This window comes from Notothenia coriiceps, unplaced genomic scaffold (assembly GCF_000735185.1).
Source record: "Notothenia coriiceps isolate Sejong01 unplaced genomic scaffold, NC01 NC01_scaffold00017074, whole genome shotgun sequence".
Taxonomy (NCBI): domain Eukaryota; kingdom Metazoa; phylum Chordata; class Actinopteri; order Perciformes; family Nototheniidae; genus Notothenia; species Notothenia coriiceps.
In genome coordinates this window covers 276,895-299,338 of record NW_011349775.1, presented here as the reverse complement: position 1 = coordinate 299,338, position 22,444 = coordinate 276,895, and the positions used below count along the sequence as shown (strand labels likewise).

General features: G+C 39.0%; 2 protein-coding genes across 19 annotated transcripts in view; both read right to left on the bottom strand.

Moving 5' to 3' along the window:
* Positions 1-1,373, bottom strand: part of chpt1 (choline phosphotransferase 1) — a 15,150-nt gene extending 13,777 nt beyond the window's left edge. Inside the window, exon 1 of the mRNA XM_010776550.1 lies at positions 934-1,373. Within this exon, the coding sequence (XP_010774852.1) occupies positions 934-1,173 (240 nt within the window). The 5' untranslated portion in view covers positions 1,174-1,373. The remainder of the gene's footprint in view (positions 1-933) is intronic.
* An 892-nt stretch (positions 1,374-2,265) lies between these two features.
* Positions 2,266-22,444, bottom strand: part of mybpc1 (myosin binding protein C1) — a 58,448-nt gene continuing 38,269 nt past the window's right edge. For 6 of the 18 annotated variants that reach the window (XM_010776570.1, XM_010776551.1, XM_010776555.1 and 3 more), the window contains 31 exons: positions 22,246-22,317; positions 20,066-20,113; positions 18,859-18,900; positions 18,340-18,381; positions 17,550-17,660; positions 16,943-17,091; positions 16,738-16,855; positions 16,604-16,652; positions 15,920-15,976; positions 15,147-15,155; positions 13,358-13,521; positions 13,102-13,234; positions 11,793-11,801; positions 11,370-11,494; positions 11,175-11,280; positions 10,653-10,819; positions 10,387-10,552; positions 10,201-10,307; positions 9,968-10,104; positions 9,622-9,781; positions 9,424-9,528; positions 9,151-9,339; positions 8,443-8,577; positions 7,766-7,933; positions 7,542-7,630; positions 7,273-7,468; positions 6,801-6,940; positions 6,549-6,708; positions 6,015-6,151; positions 5,574-5,760; positions 2,266-3,119 (listed from right to left, as the gene is read on the bottom strand). In XM_010776570.1, the coding sequence (XP_010774872.1) occupies positions 3,025-3,119; positions 5,574-5,760; positions 6,015-6,151; positions 6,549-6,708; positions 6,801-6,940; positions 7,273-7,468; positions 7,542-7,630; positions 7,766-7,933; positions 8,443-8,577; positions 9,151-9,339; positions 9,424-9,528; positions 9,622-9,781; positions 9,968-10,104; positions 10,201-10,307; positions 10,387-10,552; positions 10,653-10,819; positions 11,175-11,280; positions 11,370-11,494; positions 11,793-11,801; positions 13,102-13,234; positions 13,358-13,521; positions 15,147-15,155; positions 15,920-15,976; positions 16,604-16,652; positions 16,738-16,855; positions 16,943-17,091; positions 17,550-17,660; positions 18,340-18,381; positions 18,859-18,900; positions 20,066-20,113; positions 22,246-22,288 (3,543 nt within the window). In that variant the 5' untranslated portion in view covers positions 22,289-22,317 and the 3' untranslated portion in view covers positions 2,266-3,024. Of the gene's footprint in view, positions 3,120-4,341; positions 4,381-5,573; positions 5,761-6,014; positions 6,152-6,548; positions 6,709-6,800; positions 6,941-7,272; positions 7,469-7,541; positions 7,631-7,765; positions 7,934-8,442; positions 8,578-9,150; positions 9,340-9,423; positions 9,529-9,621; positions 9,782-9,967; positions 10,105-10,200; positions 10,308-10,386; positions 10,553-10,652; positions 10,820-11,174; positions 11,281-11,369; positions 11,495-11,792; positions 11,802-13,101; positions 13,235-13,357; positions 13,522-15,146; positions 15,156-15,919; positions 15,977-16,603; positions 16,653-16,737; positions 16,856-16,942; positions 17,092-17,549; positions 17,661-18,339; positions 18,382-18,858; positions 18,901-20,065; positions 20,114-22,245; positions 22,318-22,444 lie in introns of all 18 variants that reach the window. The other 12 variants (XM_010776563.1, XM_010776564.1, XM_010776568.1 and 9 more) reach the window with 8 other exon arrangements.

Genomic DNA, 22,444 nt, shown 5'->3' with positions numbered 1-22,444 from the left:
GGGGGGGGGGCACTGAAATGCCTTTGCACATGAGGCATTTGACAGCGCTGCATGGACTGTGGACTTAAGTTCTCATCGTTAGATTGGACAAAGGTTTACATCTGATAAAGACACACTCACTCACACACCTATGCATTTCCAGGGCGGGTCACTGCCCCACAGTGAACCTGGTGACAGTTTAACTCGATCATAGGTCACAGGTGTGTTGCATGTTGCATTAATGTTACAGTTTTAGGAATATATAACTAAATTAGAAGTACATGAAGCCATTTAACCTCAACCTTAAGCATTCATGCTTAGTTAACCTTCTCTCTACTGGCTAACTGAACAGGAGCAGAAATATGGTCCTTTAAATGTCAGTTTTTTTGTATCATCAACAACATCAAGAGGGCCAGGGCAGACAATAACACACCACGTCAAGCATAACAACTTTCCAAGACAGTAGCAAAAACTACATGAGGCCGGGAAGTAATGTCACAACTAATCCGATTTAAAACTATTTAAAGCGTCTTTTCCTGTAAGTGGCCATGCAAACGTGACACCTTGTAATTTAAGACGTGTCCATATTGATCAAGAGAAAGTCTCTAATTCGGCTAAATGTCATGCATACAACAGTGCATACTCCAGAACAACAACTATCCGAAGTGGTTGATCAAAACACTGTGGGCGCTAGCAAGCAGGGTCACCCTAATAATAAAGTGACATTATTATCAAAAGGTGGGCAGCTGTGAGGATCATATATATGCCGAATTCACCAGGTGACTGCTGACTCAAGCAATATTTCAAAATATGGCTTTTAAGACATGTGGAGTTTGCGTAGGTGGCCAGTTAACTTTAAATTACGCAATTTGTGAATGGAGGATTGGCCGTACCACAGAAGGTAACTGCAGCTAGCCTCCTTGTAGAAACTTTGGCCAAGGTCGCTTTACTCACCTCCTCTGTTGCCGTGGGACAATAATACACGAGCACCACGGTGGTCAGGATGTTGATCATGAGTCCGACAATAGTCAGGGTGTTTGGGGCGATCCATATCGGAGTTTGCTCGACGAGCCAGTTCCAGTAGACCTGGCACGGCGGCTCGAACAGAGACCGACCCGAGGCGCTGTATTTATGCTCCTCCAGCCGCTTCAGTTGAGCGGGTGACAGCGGCTCTGGCCACAGGAAATGTGGCATTGTTGTTCTGCCTAGTCACTCCTCCTATTACCGTAGTAAACGTCCCAATACTCCCAGCCCGATAGTGGCTTAGACGGGGCTATCTTCTCTCGGCCAACTCCAAAAAATAGCAGCTCATTTGGCATTTATAGCTAGGTGACTAGACGAGGCCATTTCCACAGTGGAACCATGAGATGTCGATACTTTGTGATCGCGTCTCTCCACAGGAAGTGGGGATCCGGAAGGGAATAATTTGGCTGCGCACCGGGAAGTTTAAATTTAAATGAAAACATTAGGCAAATATGTTGTTTTTTTAGAACCATTAAATGCTATATTAAATGTCAAAATGTTCCATTTATCACGTAAAAAAAAAAAGGTAACACTACAAGTCAGCAAACATGGACGGAGAAGCAACTGTATAACCATCAATTCCAGCATATTCAATTGACAGTAAGTAATTAAAATGTGCACTCCTTGTTTGTAGTGCAAAATGTAATACAAAAATATAATTAATATTTATTTCCACTCACAAAATGTAGTTGTTTTTACGGTATTTAACTAAGTTGTATGTGCATTTAATTTCCTGAAATTAACGTCTGAATTCGTGTTGCCTTGAACTAATTCTGAGGGAAATATCGCTAATTAATGTATGATTTGGCATAAAATGAGTCAAATTTAAATGTACTTGAACTTAGTGGAACTGCGAATTCCCATAATAAATACTCAGTGATTTACTTTTGACTATTTTTAATTATTTGGACTATAAATCATGAAATAATATATCTATATTACTTGAATTATTGTATTAAAGGAGTAGTATTATTTCCTGCGTACATTTTTGGTGAAGTGAAATTCAATATCTTATAGATTCACGAGGTTAAGGACATAGTGTGGTGTACAGCCCACATTTTTTAATTAGAAAGATAGATTTTTGTGAACCATTTTGTATATATGACATGCAAATGTATTTTTGTGCTTGAAGCCATATTTGCATATCTAGGTTATTCTCTTATCACAACTACAAGTGTTTTAGTCCACATTTTATACCATAATTAATATAGTTAGTCATACTAATACATGAGATCCAGATTAAAAAGAGTAGTTAAAACAAAATCACTTTTTAAATGACTTTTTATTGTAATCCATGGGTCATAATTACAAAGGTAAAGGCATGCACATATGACTGAGCATCAATCAAGCCTCACGTCAAATATGAATCAAAAAGAATAATTTTTCATGCCAGTGTAAACTCTACATTTTTCTCACATTTTACACATAAGTGATCAACACAGAAAAGGGGAAATTAACAAATATGCATTTGAATTGTCTTAGAAGGCTCTACACGTTCATGTATCCAACATTACTCTGATCTATTATCATTGTATCCCTTATATAATTTTTGACACACCATAAAACTGCAACCTTTGTTTATACATTCTCTTTTCCCTTCTTTCAGACCCAGGAAATAAGTTATCAACGTCTACAGACACTCCCAACAAGAACCAACATGTAAATACTGTAAGTGTGCCACTTTTCTCTATATGTGCATTGTATATATTTTAGTTTTTTTTACACACTATATGAAATGATCAAAATTTAGAACCAAAACACTGCTGGCATGCATCAGAGCTGAGTCTTTTGAACCCAAAAGGTTGACAGAAGTGAGCTGGGATTTTCTTCTTCTACGGGAACAAGCTCCAAACATGCACACAGCATGCCACACCACAGAGCAGTGACCCCTCCTCCACGCTCCTCCGCCTGTCTCGCTATCATCCCTCTTCAACCTCCAGATCTCAGCAGTAGAGAGAAGAGGATCACTACTGGCAGCAAATGTCTGTAAAGCAAAAGTGTCTCATAGCAGTCTATCCAATGTTACTTCTGTGGCTCCACAACCTTCTCGTTCATGTACTTGTCAATCAGGTGTAGGGGCACTCCGCGTTGCATGAGCTCGAAGAAGGTGAAGCCTCCTGAGGGACGAGAGGAAAAACGTTCTTACAATATTCTTGGGGAAGGACCGAGGTAGATTTGGAAAGTGAAAAGCAGAGAGAGGAAGAAGAGGAGGAAAGAGCAATAACCTAACCAAGCAAAACAAGCAGAATGCAAGAATGCACTGGATAAAGGGTGAGAGGAGAGAAAAAAAGATGGTCAGAGATCTACTCAATGCACACTCAGTTTGTAAATCTCTGCCCTGCACAGGCTTGCAGCACCAGAAGCGAGGAAATCACTGAAATACAGTGCAGTTCACACATCTCTGAAAAGTTCCAGGTTAATCAAGCTGTCTTTAGTCATCCACAATATACTAACAGTTGTGTAAGCACTTGGATCCCTAAGTAAATTATCAATAGACGTTTACTCGGTAAAAATATTGAAATCATACATTTTAGAGGATAATGAATTTTCTTTAGTATTAAATATACAGAGTGATTGCTAGATAGATCAGATAAATGTTGTAGAGTAAAAAAAAAAAACATACAAATATGCGTCTATAGAAATACATATAAAATATATATATGTAGATATAAAAATGAATGTATTATATACTGACTCATATTTAATGGATAAATGTGATATTTGTATTATTCTCTCATCTTTAAAGCAAACCACTTCCTTAACTGTCAGAATATTCCATTTATTTCAAAACCTCAGTGTACATGTTACATCCCATCACTATAAGCTAACGGATACATCAGACACAACTCATCAATCACTTCCAAACAGAATGTGGATAATACCCAGTGTACCCAGTTAGTATGCTTTGTTTCAATCTTGTTTGATTTTATTTTTCAAGTCAACATAACTTAAAACTCATTCCCAGCTCTTGATTTTTCAGCAAATGTTAGCAAGTTTGCAAAACGGTTTACTTACCTTATCTGTTGCACAAAATACATGAGAGGTAGTCTTTGAACTCACTCCATTTCACACCAACGACTATGGCAATCAATTATACATTTCCAAACAGGACTGTTAAAATAAGCCAGCAAAGCAGAACTGGGGAATAATTTAGCAAAGTTGTCATGCGAACATTGCTTTATTACTGCCCGGTTGCACATGTTCTTTCTCTGGGACTGCTTTCATGGCGATAAAAGCTGCTGCAGTCCCACCGACTGAGAGAAGCGAGGTTATTAGCGGGCTGAAAGATGCATAATGAATGACATAAGCTTCATATGCCAAAACCATATGAAAGCTTACCTTATATGAGAACATACATTCATAATTCTTGAGTTTGGACTGGGGGAGAGAGAAGAGAAGAGGGGTTAACAAAATGTTTACGTGGAGTTATATGTGTGCACCAGGGACTCTAGCTTTTATTACTGAACTCTTTTATATGAGGAGTTAACTGTGGCATAAAGGGGACACTGGAAACCGTGGAGAATAGTCGAAGACAACACAAAACATCACAGTTGCTCTTGTTATGCCTACAGAGCTGTGACTGGGGACAGACTGTGTTGTGATGATGAACAAGATGACCAGGTGGACTGGACTGGACAGAGTTTTGTGAGAACACAGGGGATAAACCTCTACATGTGGTGGTGATGGGAAGTGTCACCAGATATTATGTGCACTGCACACAAATGAACAGATTATTATTTGCACTTAATTTGAAAATGTGGTCCAGGAGCCGGTTGCACCAACTGTTCATAAATTCATATTCAAGTGGAGATTGAAACATCAGTATATTTAAAATGGTTTGCACTACACAGACTAGTTCCTATGTAGGGTTTACTTATTCATAAATAACTACAGTGTTAGCTAATTAAATTACCTGACAGTTAACATTGGCTTGCTAATATAACCCGTTTAGAGTGTAGAATAAAAGAGATTATACAGCTGACACATCTGACATACACTTAATTTGGTTTCCTAAAGCTTTAAGTTAAATGCTTTAGATTAGATGATGATACTGGATGCAACAAATGGACACAATACTATTGTCTACAGCTGCAGTTAAGACATTCCTTAATTTTCAATGGTGCAACCCAATTTAGGTAATCACCAGGAACTAGCTAAAGGTTTCTAAGAAGTCCAAAAAGACTTTATATACAACCATGGCCATGAATTTACGAATAGCTTGTGCAACCCTTTCCAGATACTTACATGTCCATCTCTTATTTGGTCAGCCCTTTGGTAGACTATAACGCACAGTTCAGATAATACATTATAACAGGGGAGTTGCTTTCCCATAGCCACCTTTGTGTCCTTATAAACGTTAGAAAGTGACAATTTGGATTTAAAATAATCAATTTGTTTGTCTCTTTTAGAGGATAAAACTAAGATTTATTTACATTTATTATTAGTAGACACTGGTAAGAGGCAGTATAAATTAATAAAACAAGAAAGTCGAAAGGCTTTGGGAAACCAGACTCAGATACAAAAGGGTATCCAGGGAGGCACACTGAGCTCGCCTCCTGGTCCACACTAACCTTTGATCTCCAGCTTGCAGTCCACTTGGGCCTCACCCAGATCGTTGACGGCCTTGCAAGTGTACGTGCCGCCATCGTAGGGACTGGGCTTCCTGATTTCCAGAGTACATACTCCCTGGTTGCTAAACATGCGGTACCGTGGGTCGTCCAGGATGGTTATCTTATTCTTCATCCAGACCACTTTAGCCTGCGCTCAGACAAGAAATTCGTCAATACGATATAAGTATGACCAAGGGGAAGGATGGCCAAGACAAAACAAAAATAGAAAGATCCAAACTAACTGGAGCCATCCTTGAGAAGTTAGTTATAATACTAGCTTTGTATTTTTAAATACTGGGAAGTATCAGTGCTACAATACATGATAATCAACTTTTCTATTTACCCGAGTGTAAAGCCTAATATATTCATACACGACTTTATACCTGTGGTTCTCCCACCTACCCTTGGGTTGGCACGGACACTACAGTTTAGAGTAGCGTTGTAGCCGGCAATAGCAAAAGTGTTGATCAGCGGCTGTGTGAACTTTGGTGCCTCCATAAAGTCGTGGTCCGTGAACTCGTGCGTTTTCACCTGCATGCCTGTTGGGGTAAGGGTAAAGGAATGGGGTTGTGCATGATACTGACGCTGAGCGGTATCATGTGGGAAATTCCCTGAGTGATGAGGGAAAGACAATGTTTGTTTGTTTATCATCGGCTGAGTCTGAAACATCACTGTCAAAAGGCCTGTCAGTTATTCCCGACCCCTGTTCGATTTTAAAGTGAGGCTGTAATGAGGCTCACTTTAAGGTGGAAACATCACTGACAGTGGCTTTTAGATAACAGCTGTGAAAAAATAGTCACCAATTGAAACAACAACTCTATTGATATTTTCAACATGTTAAATGCATTCGATTTGTTCCAAAGTTCTAACTTTGGAAGCATTTTCCCACATCAGAAATGATAAGTAACCATTGGCTAATATTACAGTCAATGTTACCTTCTTTGACGATGAGGGCACTTTTTTTACTTTGCGTGGCAGTTTCGCTTAGGCCACACATGTTCTCAGCAAAGATCCTGAAGAAGTACTCATTCCCTACCACCAGCTCTGTGATGGTGATGCATGAGCGATGGTAGTGCTCAATGCATGTGAACCATTCCTATAAAGCGTATTGAAGCAAGTTAATGTAAATATTGAATCCATGTTATTTGAAATTTCAGTTTAGTATACACTTTCAAATTGATGTTCTACCATTGTTTTCTTGTCTGCTTTTTGAATGGTGTAGCCTGTTATTGGGGCGTTGCCATTGTCCTTTGGAGGAGTCCAGACCAGAGCTACATTTCCTCCCCAAACATCTTCAATCGTGACACTTTGAGGAGGCCCAGGTAGGTCTACCAATCAGAAAGAAAATGTCATTCATCATCATGATCATCATTAATTTATATGTTTTGTTGTGGCAACAGTATTGTTGGGCTGATGCAGGGTTCACCAAGTTAAATGTAAAAAAAAAAGTATTTCAAAGACCTTTTGTCAAACCAAAATTCAATATACAATGCAAAATGGAATGATAGATGACTACGAATTGAATTTTAAATACTAATTTTAACAAGCTTTTTAACTGACATTAATGTCTACAGCATAAACATACCATTTAAAACTTTAAATACCTTTGAAGGGCTTGTTGAGGAAACCTCAATGCACTGCCATTTAAGACTACACTCACCTACAACTTGTATGTCAAGAATGGCCGTGTCCACATGGTTTTCAACTTGAACAGTCATCTCATACTTTCCGGAGTGGCTGCGCTCTGCTTTACGGATAAAGATGATGCTGTCACAGTCTGTGTTGCGGATGTTGACGTGGGTAGGCTCTATGGGCTGGCCCTCTTTCAGCCAGTTGACTTTTGGCCTGGGTTTGCCCTGTGGACATCACAAACAGTTTAAATGCTGCTTAGAGATAAAGTGAATATGGAATCAATGGGAGTTTCTTTACCATAAATGGCACCACAAGGTTCACCGCCTCTCCAACTCTACGAGTGTATGTCTGCTTCAAGTGTCGGGGAACGCGGATCTTGGGTGGTTCTGAGGAGCAAACGGCCATGAGTGTCAAAATCAATGTTTGTTTAAATGTTTCCCTACAAAACGATCAACTTCTGAGCCAAGCTATATCGGGGAAATGCATTTTCAAAAGTCTCCACAACCATTTTCGGAGCTCACCAATAACCTCTTTGACCATGACATGATGCTGAAGGGTCCGTGGAGAGCTGGCTCCGGCAGCATTGATGGCTTTGACTCGAACTAAGATTCTAGTCCCTGGAGTCAGCCCAGTGATGGTAAACTTGGTCTTCTCGGTCAACTCATTGTTGGATACTACCCAATCATCAGCTGTAGAAAAAGAAAATGTTAACTGCCTTCACTGACATTTTTGTGGACAGCGTTAGAACCCTACAAACTATGCAACAGTTTTGATCTTACAGGTTTATTGGATGTCACACTGTGTCAGAATGTATAATAAGGCATTTCAGATTGTTGCCATGAATGCTTTATCGGATGGTCAAACAGCATCTCAAATCCCCTCTCCCCACACATTTACAACAAAGTAATTTGGTTGCTTCTTTCAACAATTGATCTTGTTTTAATTTTGTACAAAACTACATCTGTTTTTTTATGTATGTTAAAACAGGTGCAATAATATGAATGTTTTCCTGTCCAAAAATGTCGTTATCCCACGTATTGCATTGAGCTTCTTAAAACTATTACAATCTCTACGTAGACTGTTTGGGTGCATTTAAAAAAAAAAAACATTTAACTTCCTAAGATATTTCCCACTTTACTCTAAAACAGCCAAAAATCTAAGTTTGTCAGGGCCTTTGGAAAATTTGAAGTTGCCTCACTTCCTTCTACGCAGTACTCCACTAAGTATCCGTCCAGACCGGCAGCTCCGATGGTTTCAGGAGGACGCCACTTTACTGTAACTGTCGTGTCGGTGACATCGTCCACAACCAGCATTGTTGGCTCACTGGTCACAGCTGAGTGGAGATAAAGGTTTTAGAGATCACCAGTCATGACCACCATTTCTAATTTGTTTTCCAACAATGGGTATGAACGAGATCGGAAAACTTTCATTTTGGCAAGTCATAAAGGCACCTTTCTTTTTCTGGCTGTAATGCTATAAATCTGCTTGTCAGATCTCTTTAGTCCCTGCTATTTCCAGCTATTCTTGTATTCTGAATCAGCCTCTATTGAACCCTCTGACAGACCTGATCTCCTAAACCTCTAATCTGCAGATGATTTGGCAGCCATTATACAGACATACTTAATATCCTCTAAAGCTCCTGCGCGTCCAGTTGAGGTCACAGTCAGAATGCTTGGGATGGTGGGCTATGCGGAGGAACAGCTGCGTTGCTGGGGTAGCAAGGGCAGATCACACATGCACTATCACCGGCCCACTCATTTAAATGTCCTCCCTTATCATGAAACGGTTATAAGAAAAACTGAAGCTGCTTGTAATACTTTCCTGGACAGATTATTGGCAGTAACAGCTCAAAGGCCAGTGTTAAGATTGCTAACTGGATTTTCATGGAGACATTTGGGCTACTCACCGAGAGGGGTAAAGGCTTTGGATGGTTCACTGGGCCTGGACGAGCCTATAGCATTAACTGCAAAGATCCGCACTTCATATGGCACTCCTTCAATCATCTTCTTGGGTTCGAAGGATGTTTCTTTAATCAGATCAAAGTTCAGTCTCATCCATCTGGAGCTCTGTTTCTTCTTTCTCTCGATGTAGTAGCCTTTAGAGGACCGCAGAAAAGCTTGTCATTTAACTACTTACGTTTAACAGTTAAGCTGCAGGAATAATAAAAAGGCCTGATTACCTAATATTGGAGAACTTCCATCATATTTTGGTGGTTCCCATGTCATGGAGCACCAATCACCGCCAACAACTGGGACCAAGGGAGCCTCCGGAGGGTCAGGGATGTCTGCAGACAACACAAAACCACGTCAACAGTTCAAGAGACATCTTCTTAATTCTGAACATGGTCTTTTGATTAGAGTACTTTGTGAACATTTACCTACAACCTTGACCTTGACGCTGGCTGTTGCTTCACCAGCCTCATTCTGCAGGACTATCTTGTAGTTGCCTGTGTCCTCCCGCTCTGTTACATCAATTGTAAGGCTGGTCTGGTCGCCATACGTTTCAGCTCGGACACGATTGCCAGACTCAAGAATCACCTAAGGCAATTGAGACAGATATGTATGTCAGCCTTGAAAGTGAAGTAAAAGTCAATGCATCTGTCTTGAACAGAAAATGTATATACTTTTGATTTTAGTCTTATCCTGGGATTTGTTAACCTTAAGCAAAAAGAATAAAGAAAATAAATAATGCAAATCTTATACTTTAAACCGACAAAAGCTCACCCTTTCTCCCTTCATCCACACCACCCTGGGCGCTGGTTCTCCAGTAATGGGGATCTCCAGGCGAAGTTTGTTTCCTGCCACAATTGTCACTGTGTTGTCTGGAAAGTTCAAACTCTCCAAGTGCACCCTCGGTGGGTCTAAAGAAAATTGAATCACACAATTAAAATAAAACTATGTTAATGTGTTCTTACTTGGTATGATGTCCATATATAAACAGAGCATAGGTTGTGTACCAATGATGTGAATTTTGGCAGAGAGGCTCTGTGAATATCCCTCAGGCACAAAAGTGTAATCCCCTGTGTCATGAAGAGTGCTGGTCGCAACTTCAAGACGATGGACCCTGGAAAACCAAAATGATGTTAGTTAGCATTTGTGTGAATTTGATTACGATTGATCATAGCTTAACAGAGGTTACATACTTATTTTTGTGTACGATGTTGATGCGGTCATTAGGCTGGATCAGCTGTCCATTCCTGTACCAACGACCTGCGACGTTGCCTGGGAAAATCTCACAGTGCAGATTGATGGGTTGCCCCAGCATCACCTTCATATCTTGCAAGTCCTGAAATATCTTCAGCGGTTTCACTGAATAAATATAAGAAGGTTGCGAAACCGAATATGGCACAGTATTAATACCGATTCCTCCGAAAACAGACATTATGAAAAAGGCGCAGATGCTACATACAGTCAACCTGTATGCGGGCCTCAGATGTGCCACCGGTAGCCATGATGGAGTATGTCCCAGTGTCCTCCCGGGAGGCGTCATCAATCACCAAGAAATGTTTTGTTCCCTCACACTTAACTCGGTATCTGGAGCGCACTCCAGTTGGAACCTCAACACCATTCTTCATCCTGAAGGAAGGAGAAGCATTTAAAATTAAACACTTACAGATGTCATGTATCTCAACATAGACATAGAGTGTCATCAGATCATTAGTTGGGTTTCCAGAAATGTTAATTAGATGCATTTCCATCAGCTAGTTCATCAGGAGTAGGCATTATAGGCATGGCTGTAAACCGCCAGTAAATAGAGCATAAGAAGTAGAACTTGCACCTAGTCAAAAATAATTATCCCTGCTTGTCATTCTACATGAGCTTTCTGAGGTAAACATATTATTTCCTTTATCATTTGTCTTTATTCTGGCAAACCCATCCCTTGTTTTATTCTGCAAAAAGTAGTTAAACAAACATCTTAAATAAGTCTTACCATTTGACCTGAGCGCCTTCCTCTGACACCTCGCACTCCAGCTCAATCCTCTCGTTCACTGTGGTCTTCACCGGCTCAATGTTTTTAACTATCTTAACTGGCAACTCTATAGGAGGAGTATAGAAGAAGAAACTAAACACGTTTCTTATAACAAAAAAACCTAATTAGGTCAAACTGAAAAGATAATCAGGGTACCTTTGACAAACAGCTCTGTGGCACAATTCTCGTCTCCAGCAGCTACAGAATAAGCTGCGTCATCATTCAAGGAGCAGTTGTTGATGACCATAATCCTTTGTGTGCCCTTATGCTCAAAGATATACCTTAACAGGAAGTCTATTAGTCACACCACTGTTCACATACAGTTTGTTTAAGTCAATACACAATACAGTCATCGTAAGATAAAAAAGTGAAGATGTATGGGAAGCAAAGACTGGGCAAACAGCAAAATAAAAAATATTCCTAGAATTAAAATGTACAGCAGCAAAATAAACATCATAAATGTAATCAGCATGCATCAAGTTCACTTCACAAACCCAAGGGTCAGGTTTGAGAGAGGGGTGGGATCACACCAAAACATGGATATGGAGAAGGGAGAATCAACTGTATGGATGGACTTACTTTCTTTGACTTAAGGTCAGCAGTGAGCCAGAGTGGTCCGAAGCAGTGTACAGGAAGTGAGTATAGTAGACAGGAAAGAGCATAATGATATGACACATAGATAGATAGACAGACAAAGACAGTGAGACCTCATGCCTTGGAGAGTTTATTTCGTCAGAAAATAGTGTCAAAAGACACATAGAGTTTTCTTTAGATAATAAAGTCTTCGGTGTAGGGAGCCCTGGAGAAAATGCAACTCGAGAACAAAACCAGAAAATGGCAATAACCTCCCAAATGGCTTTAACTTGGCTTGGCTTAGATGGACTAGACGTTTCAGCAGAAATATATTTCAGGGTTTTTATATTAAACACTTTTAGTTACATAATCATTATCGCTCAATTCAGTATTATACCCTACTATTAACCTCATCAGCCCGGAGTAATACGCTACCCTATTATAAGCACTACCTTTTATTATTATAATATGTTAATATTCACTAACACTATTCCCAAAGTCAATACAAACTTTAACTAGAAGCCACTGTTTTTTTACACCTACATTTAATTAATAAAGTTACACAATATAGATATAAATACTTTAATTGTAGAATTTAAACAAAAAATACTGAGACCTACCTAATCATATATTGTTGTTGTTACAGTGGTAATAACTTATGAAAGTACATGATTTTTATGGACATCTAACACTAAATGAGATTCAGCATTTATTTAATATGTTCCAAAGCCAGACTTGGTTAAAGAACTGTAAAGGAAGTACCACCTTTTTCATGTACAGAGGAGGACATATATAGTAGTCAATGGCAATTAACTACACAAGTTGAAAAATACACTGCATTTACACCCAAATGTGGCTCAGGGGTCTTTTACTTTATATAGCCCTGTGATTCTGAATTTATAATGTTCCTAATTAAGTGTGTCAGGCTGTTGGGAAACTGATTAGAGCCACATTTGTTTATTTGTTGACTAGCACTGGTTCACTGTACTTATGGCTGGACATAAGTACGATTGTGTTGAAAATGTGATGGTTGGAGACATCAGAAATACTTATTAAGTCACCTCTGGGTTATAATAAAAGTATTTCTGTGTGTGTATTTGTAAAATGCTCAAGAAAGTTAATGAAAAGTGTATAACGTGAACCATTGTGCTTTTGAGTGGTGACAAAACATTACGCAAAAACACATAAAATCAGAAAACTGGTGCAGAAGGGCGGTGTCACAAATTGAAACGCATTTAAAAAACATGCGTTTCATTTGTGCTCTGTTGAAGAGGACAAGACAAAGAACAAGGCTGTAGAAAACAATGTGACATACTTTGGACTGGATCTGATTTCCTGTCCGTTCTTGTACCACTTCAGCTCAACTGTGGGGTCAGCCAGATCAACCACCATGCGGATCTTTCCACCTTTATCTGCCTGATATGCTGGATCCAGTTTCTTGGCAAAAGCTTTGAAAAGATTAAACAAAGGTCACAAAAAGACACAACAAGATACAAATCCCGTCTTGACCAGGCATAAAGACTGATAGTCAACAAAGGAGCACTTCAAAAATGTGGAAGAAACTGATTTACCTTCAGTTTTCTTCTCCACTCTTGTGATCTTCTTCATCCTTTTCAGCAGACCCCTCAGATCTGTGATGCCATACATGAAGGCAATCTTCTCATACTGATCTGGCCGGGCGTTCTTCAGGATCTCCCACACATCAACATCTGGACCTTCATCCGCTTTGGGCTCCCTAGTGGTGCCGGATACGAGGGAACGATGTGAGGTTTCGGAGTCATAGGTGTTTTTCGCAACGTGTCCTGAGGAACTACTAAATAACCTCTCGAGTAAGGGTCATTAAAGCATATCTTTAAGCTTTACAATCACTGCTTATTTCACTAGGTTCATTTCTCCTGGTTCCTGCCCTGCCATTTTTTGGTTAGCATATCCTATTTCGTTCCTCGGGACATGTCACACAAAGGGATGGGCATGGTGAGCTATCAACCTGTGTTGAGGTTGTCTTTGCAGTCAAATGTTAACTGTAACATGAAACACAGCGGTGCCCTCTAAATTACTGAGAATTATTGGGGGGTTAATTGAGTTTGCTTGTGGCCTTTCACGTGTCTATGGACCAGGATTCCTTTGGAAGTGTGCAGGAAAAAACTGGGAGGAATTACAATCACGGGACTAGCTTTTGTTCTGAGGTTAGTGACTTGGTTAAATACACCAACCAACTTGAATACAGCAAGTATATGTGTGTTTTTATAGGGGAGATTTGAAAAGATATTACGGTACATGTTCTTATTGTTATAATATTCTAACATCTAGGGTTGCCAATAATGGCAAAAAAATGGCTTTTAAAGGTTTCTAGCATGCATCGAGGGATGAAAGGGAAATGGGAACTAATGTATATTAAGGAAGAACTTTGAGGTGGGTTCTTTTAGTTTGGAAGTGTGGAAGATGAAAAAAAGATTGTATCAGTGCTGTGTGATTAAATTAGCACACAAGAGCAGATCAGTTATCTGATCACATTTTTGGTTCCATTTTGCTGTGTCGTTCCACTTCTTGTAATGCTAAACTCCTTTGAGATATAACATGATGCAGCATGCAGGGATTTAAGGGAAACCTGAAACAAAGATTCTTAATGCGAATTTTCACATCTTTCATTTTTCTCTTATGAACTGGCCCATCCCTTTGTTTTTTGTTGGTTTGAGTGATCACTTCAGAACTGCACTGACATCGTTAGATTATGATATTAAAGAGGTTAGTTTTGTGAGATTAAAGTTAATTAAAATGCCGCCCTAAACATGAGTGTATCAATTAGTTTACATAAAGAACATTCAGACAGCCCTTTCTTTCGTAGACATTTTCCCAAATGTCCGAAAGATTGGAGGTGAATAGCGTCAATATTATTCCATTCTATGTTTGTATTTCTTATCTGTTTATTTTCAAGCAATTATGTAGAAAGCTGAAATAAACATGGTGATGTTTGCCTTATATTTCTAAGTTGAAATAAGACGACAATGTAGAGATAACACTATTCTACAGCATCATTTCTCTATGGCCCACTAGCACATCATAAATGATCCAAAATGGTGCACTGTGCCTCATAAAGGTGGTTTTTGACTTCATGGCTTGATGAAGATCTATTACCTCGGGTTCTTTATGACGCAAGGCCCATTTCCATCATTTCTGATTGCTGACAGAGGGGTTAGGAATGCTGCCTTCAAATGAAGTGTTACCGTACTACAGTAGGCCAACACTCTTGCTCGTCCAATTCCTAGAGCTACATGTCATGCTGGGGACTCTACAGGATTACAGTACTCACCCGCAGTAAGGTCTAATTGTTTTAAAACCTATGATTTTCTCTCTACTAACCTTTGATTTCTGAATATGTAGGGGAGAAGAAGAGACAAGCCCAAAAATAAATGGATAATGTTGCGAGTGAACAATTTCACTGCTTAGGAGTATTTGTACCTTAAACGTTGCACTGTCTTATCTGAAATATGCATCATATGGTGTTTATTTTGAGTCACCACAGTAGCTTTGGTAAACCAGAGGTTTTCAAACAGTAAGGTGCCCCTTCATAAATCGGAACCCCTTCTCAAAGTCAAAACTCAGATAAATCAGACTACACTACTTTACATGTACGTTTGTCTGTCGCAAAATGAATGTCCATCAATCAGCTTAGATATCATAGAATAAAGACTCCTTTAGAGTCCAGAATGTAATCCAAGTAATAGCTGGCTGTACTTCTATCATTGAATTGCAAACAGGAACTGCTAATAAAACATTTGGCAATTTACTTAAATCTAACATAGCTATATTGGATATTGGAATCTAATTCTCTGACTTCCAATGCATGATTGTCTCTAACAATATGAGTGACAAAATCCATGAAAATAAATATTTTGTCGGGCTGCACTATCAATATGTGTTGCCCTTCGAAAGGGATGGTGTGTAGTTGTTGCCATAGTGTCAGACCTTGAAAACCTCTGGTAAGCCATAATGTATCATATGTAAAAATGTACGTGCGAAACAAATAAAGTAGCTTGATATAATAAAAAATTATAAAAAATTGAAAGAAAGACAAAAAAAAGCACATAGACAAAGTGCCTATAATCCACTCAGGGTCGGAATGCGATTCTCACCTATGTTTAAGGAGACCACTAAAGTCAAGTTCCCCTGCATCTTCTTGTCCTTCACTGCTGTTGTTACCAAGGAGAGATTAATGAAGATTCAATCAGTTGAAACAGTTGCAGGCACTATAAAACAATGCTAAAATAGCAGAACAAAGCAAAAGCTCTGACGTCAATCGATGCATTAGCTCCACGCTAACACCTGATTAATGCTTACACAAAACCACTTTTTTAGTCTTTATGGATAAAAGCTTAAAATAAGGTGTTTTGTGTAAGACACTTCAAGAGCGGTCCCAGGCAATATTGCTACAGTCTTTCTGCAATGTTGAAGCAACATTACTTAGCAGCAAGATTGTAAAACTGGGATGCTTTGTATTGCTTTCCAGACACATTGTTTGGAGGGAGATTTAAAATGCAAGAGTTGGCCTTTAATTACACCTTGAGTTGTAATTACCTTCGAGAAAGGTTAATGACATTATTACAACCGTCACACTTAGATGGCGTACAAAAATATCACCAGAAAGGGAAATATTTATCACACTTGTTCTTTTCTTCACTTCTCAGGAGCATTTATTAATATTAATCTTGCTTCCTGAAATAAATACTAAGTTAATTTATTTGAAGTGAAAAAATGAAATACTGTACTGTCGCATACTGAATTCGTAGCGTTTTTTTTGTTGAAAGTTCTTTCGTTACCTTCTTTTGAAAGCTGATCGGATATCAAAATTCTGTGAGCCCTCAGCTTCTGTAAGACAGTAACAACACACCTGCTAGTCTGTACTTTGTTGACATATTACAATAAATATATAGACTTTTATGCTTAAACAAACCTTTAACTTCCAATTCAAAGCAACAGCTGTCAAACTTGTCCTTGTAGGTGACTTCGCACCTGTAGTTTCCTGCATAGTTGTCTTTGGCTTTGACGATGTGCATCTCAAATGTGTGAATCTGTCAGGGAGTGATATATAACAACTGGCTTAAAAGCACCTACTATGAGATCGAGTTGGGATAGCTTGGGGACTTGTTGTACAATACCTTGGTCAGTCGTTCAAAGGTCTCTTTCAGCTGTAAGTGCTTTCCTGTCTTGCTAGCAAGATCCATCCATTTTCCTTTGATCCATTTGATAGTGGGTTTGCGGAGAAGATCTTTGGCCTCTACCTTGGCAACAAAGGTGATGTCTCCACCTTAAGGCCCAGGAAATATAATGTGATTACAGAGAAAACCTTTCCAACAATACCAGATTTCGAATCAATAACCTATCAACGTCACAGTGAGGCACTATGCTCTGATTGTATCTCTCTCTTTTTGTGACATTCTACTATACTGACCCTTTTGCCCCTCTTCTTAAAGACTTAGTTCAAAATGTTATGCAATGCGCTTATTGGCTTTATTCCAGAGATCAATACCACAGTCATATCTGTCCTTTCAGGATGATTAAGCTAGAGCCAGTAGTCAATTAGTTTAGCTTAGCACAAAGACTGGACAGGCTATATCACCGAAGCAAAGATAAACTTGGATAACATTCTCTGCTCAGGTAAACATTAGTCCACTTCATCTTTACATAGCAAATCTCCGTTTGCTGATGTATTGATGATCCGAATGTCTTCAAAGAGAACCTTTAACTCTTTGTGCTGTCACTCACCCACAGGGATAGTGGCGCTTTGTGGACTCTCTATCAGTAGGGTGGACCTTGGTGGGCTGTCAATAGGCTTTTCCAGGTCATCTGGGCCCTGGCCGTCTCCCAGAGACCACACTGCTCAGTCAGGAGAAAGACATACATGACAAAGTGCTCTCCAAAGTCATTGTGCTAGGAAAGAATATAGCAGTACAGTTGAGGAGTTCATACACCCACCTTTTACTTGGATCTGAAAGTCTTACCAGTAGAAAGTAATACAGACAGACAGACACATTTTCTCACTTTCAGCCACCAGACCTCATACACCAGCAGAATATAAGCGCTTTGCAACATTGAAAGCATGAAACAGACATTATGAAATGCAGAAATGCCACCTCATTGGCAAAAGAGATCGCATTTGTTGGACATTTTCAGCAAAATAAATGTATTATGTAAATTACGGATTCTCTTGATACATTCTCCAGTCTCCGTTGCAATGGGATGAATGTGGTTGAATCACACTGTTGCTGAATAGTTGCTGTCTGAATCTAGTGTTCTAACGTTGTCTGAGAGAGTTGGGCGTATGACAATCCAGGAGAATAGTCTTTTTTATTTTGCTCACCATATTGTTGAGGAAAAATGAACCTTTTGATGATTATGCTTAATAACTAGAAAGGCTCCATTTGATCAGCTATAACAGAAAACTTGTTGAGTGACGATAGGATTTTCTTGGTACCGGTCTAACTTCTTCTTGGGGTGAATGAAAAGGTGAACATAATTACGGTAAGAGTCTTTTTTGGCTACCACTTTTTATTACCTGAGTCTTTTCTCCCCATGGCTGGCACAGGGACGCTATCATCTAAACAAAGACAGAGAGAAATTTACAGCATATTATAAGTAATAGTACTGTAAAGTCCACTGAAGCAAGCACACACTCTCAAAGAGTCAAACCAACAAGCAATTAAAGATTTTCAAGCATTGGTCCAAGGGATTCTGAATCAAAGCTATGATTTAAAAAAAAAAATGTATTCTATTTGTTTACCATAAAACTAAGTATTGGATATGGATTAAAAACTGATTGAAAAAACAAAACGTATACCTAACGTGTAATTAACCTTAAGAAAAAATATTTGTATTAATGGGTGTACAGTATGTTAATAAGTTAGTAAGAACATTTTGAACATAATTATTTGTATTGAAAGGCTAACTTCCAAACACACACAAATATCTAAACATGTTTTAACATGTTTCTCAATTCAGAAGGATAAATTTGATTTAGAGTCTAAAGGTTTCAGAGGTACTAAAATGGTTGAAGGATTTAACAGAGGGATCTTACGAGGCAGCTCAATTGAGAGTTTCTTGAGTGAAATGGCATCCTCTGCGGAAAAAACACAGTTGTGATTGAAATGAATGAGCATAAATTAAACTATAGTGGTTGGATGAATAATGTGTCTACACCACACCAGTGGTTCTCAACCTGTGGTACAGCTCCCGCTAGTGGTACGCGGAGGAATCTGACATATAATATATATATTTTTTTACATTTTCCTCCGATTCCTGCATGAACTGTGCATAGACTGTATTTTAACATTGGTCATACAGTATGGTGGTACTACTCGGAGAGCCAACTATTTTCTCAGGTGGTACTTGGTGTAAACAAATTGAGAACCACTGGTCTACACCATTGTTGGTTTGACCAGGTGGTGGATATTTACCATTGAATATAAGCTCAGAGAAGCAGCTATCTGATTGGCTGCATTTTGACGCTAACCCAAAGTACATTTTCCAAACAATCCAACCTTGTCCTTGAAAGGCTTTTCTCTTGCAAAACCAAGATGAAGTGTTGAAATCACTACTAGTAAAACTAAACTGTTTTGTTTTGTGTAGCACAAAACACAAATTGATGCTTTATCAGAAGTTTTGGTGAATTTCTGGTCAACAATATCAAACTGCCCTTTGACAACATATGCAAAGACATTTAGCAGTATTTATCTTTCGTAGATAGATTTTTTTAAAATGATGAACAATTGTTTCCATGTGCATTAATATTCATGTACACATTTAGCAACCATGTATTTATTTTCTATGCATAATATATACATGTGAAATATCATTTTCACATCCAAACCTTTATTTGGTATGAGTAAATAAAGGTTGATGTGCTTGTAGGAGTACATGTAAAAAACACTCAATTATTTCATGTTTGTTAGTGCACAGGGTGCTGATGACATACATCAGAATTGTAACAAATTTGACATACAAATACCGTACATAAGAATAAATACAGTTTTAACCGTGAAGTAGATTTGAGCATATGCCTTTTTGTTACTTTTTGAGTCAAATACTAACCAATGCCTGTAAAGCTGAAATATTGTTGGAATAAAGTTAATTGGCTATCTTTAAATTGCCAAGATATAGCTTATCAACTAAGATACCCGTAACTTGTGATTCAATTTTAAAATACTTTAACACACCTCTGAAAATGTGGTGATGGGAGTTTATTTGAGCCTTAGGGAGTAGTAATGTTTTTTATGAGTACCAACCTGCATGGGGTTTTGGGGATAGGGTAGTGGCTGCAGCAGCATCATCATCTGCAATAAAAGTGTCATTGACAAATACACCCACCTATCAAAAAGCTCCAAATCCATCACCGCCAGGTTAACAAGATAAAGACTAGAAGGCCTATAAGCTCGTTGAACCCATGTGAAATAGTCTTTAAATGGAGCATGACATGCAGCTCCTAGACAGGAAGAATGGACCAAAAATATCAACCTATTTTAACTTAGCTACTCTGTCTCAACGATAAAACAATGTATCAGCGTGAGCATGAGTGCTCATTACTGTAAACTTCTCAAGCAGCCAAAGCAAAAACCAAAGCTCTTTAGCAATATTGCACGCAGACAACACATCATGAAAACATCACATTTGAAGCAGCAGATGCAACCAACATTCACAAAAAATGCTCATGACCAAGCCAACAAAAGCATGACGATTCCTGTGTATCTTCAGTGATTCTTGGAATGTTTTCTCTTAAATCCAATTCATCCTTACCTGAAGATACTACAGACAAAACAGCTAGCCGCCTTATCAACACTATTTAGTGTGATACAAGACTCACCCTGCATACCAATGCCGTGTCAATACTTAATATGTTCTTATTTATTGGTATACATTCGTTCCTATATTTATTTGAACATCTGAAAACTCAGACACTGAACCATAAAGTCCTCTGATGCAAGTTTATATATATTCTTTATTCTTGAAGATCTACACGCAATTAATGTCATGTATCAAATGCTAGGTCAACGCATGAATCCCACTGGTAAGAGTGACATCCATATCATTCTTATCAGGAAAGTAAAGATATCTATTAGCTTTCAACACCACAGATCATTGGGCCATGCTGCTGAGCCATGTAGTGTGCAACTGACATGACTCGTAATACTTTCAGGGCTTGATTCAGTAGCATTTTAAGGTGAAAGAGCTAGAGGTTTTAAGATGCATTCTGAGAGAGAAATGGTACTTCATGTTTAAAACCAATACTTACCAGTTGGTGGGGGGGAGCAAGGACCCTCTTTCTTAACAGTAGAGTTTTCAGACTCTGCCTGCTCTTTGACCCCAACCCCACCAGGCTGTGGTTGGTTTGTGTTAGTCTCGGTGGGGCTTGGCTCCTGAGCCTCCACAGCCTGTAATGGCTCAGGCTCTGAGGGCTCTGGTTTCTTCCCATCAGTATCTACTGGCTCTTTCCCATCTGCTACAGCCTCTGTACAGCAGACAAAGCGCCAGGCTCGAGCAGCAAGCTTGGTGCACAACCGCTGGTAGTCTTGCAATACAATGCTTGCTCAACAAGGTGGTATACATGGCTAATGACCAGATAGCCGCAATTGTAATTGGAGAGATTAAATCAAAAGGATTTTTATATAAGATTAATAATCTACAACCAATCTATAAAGCTTTCTTACATTTGTTCCCTGAGCTAAATGCTAACATGCTGATGGGCAGTACTTACAATGTTTCCGATGTTCACCATCTTAATTTAGGGTCTGAGCATGCTGATGTTTACTAATTGGCTGCATTCTACAACAGATGGTCCGCTGACACTTAAATGTATGGGAATATCATTGGTTTATAACCAAAATATGTTCGTATATAATTATATTAATTTTGAAGCACCAATGTAGTATGCCATTGTGTCGTGTTTTGATCAGGTGCACCAAAGAAGCTGGTCATTGCATATCCATACAGTAAAGAGATTAAGGAGGTAGGAATTAACTGACTCACTGATTGCTTGTACCATTACATTTTGACAGCTAGCCTTTGACAAGAGCCATAAATCAGTAAAACCAAACCTCACCAATCCCTCTATACATCCTGTGTGTTGAATTACTGTCACACAGCTTCAAAAACATGGTTACAGCAACAGTGTGAGTCCCTATCAGCACCAAGCATCAAAGCAAATGCAGGTAGAGCAGTGCAAGCATGTGGATTAATGCACAGCTAGTGGGATGGTGTTACAGCTAACCAAATTAAACTTTTTGTGCAAATAAATGAAAAAATGCTGAGCAATTACACCTACACAACAAAAATGCAGTTTCACGCCTTTCAGGGTGATTTAAGTGAGAAAGGAAGTGTGGCACACACCAAACAAACTTGTGATGTAAGTGTGATACGCAAAAATAAGCCAACATTCCGTGGCAAGTACAGGGGACGTCAGGGTACCCACCTGTCGGTGGAGAAACCTCCAAGGTAATCTCAGGTAGGGGCATGGCACCATTACTCACTGGGGTAACACTTTCTAAACATGTGACAAATACAGTGGTGGATGGAACAGCTGCTTTTTATAAGCACAAAGCTTTAGCATCTGCAATGCCTCTCTCAGTCTCACACTCAAACATACACTCCAAAGCCAACACACACAAACA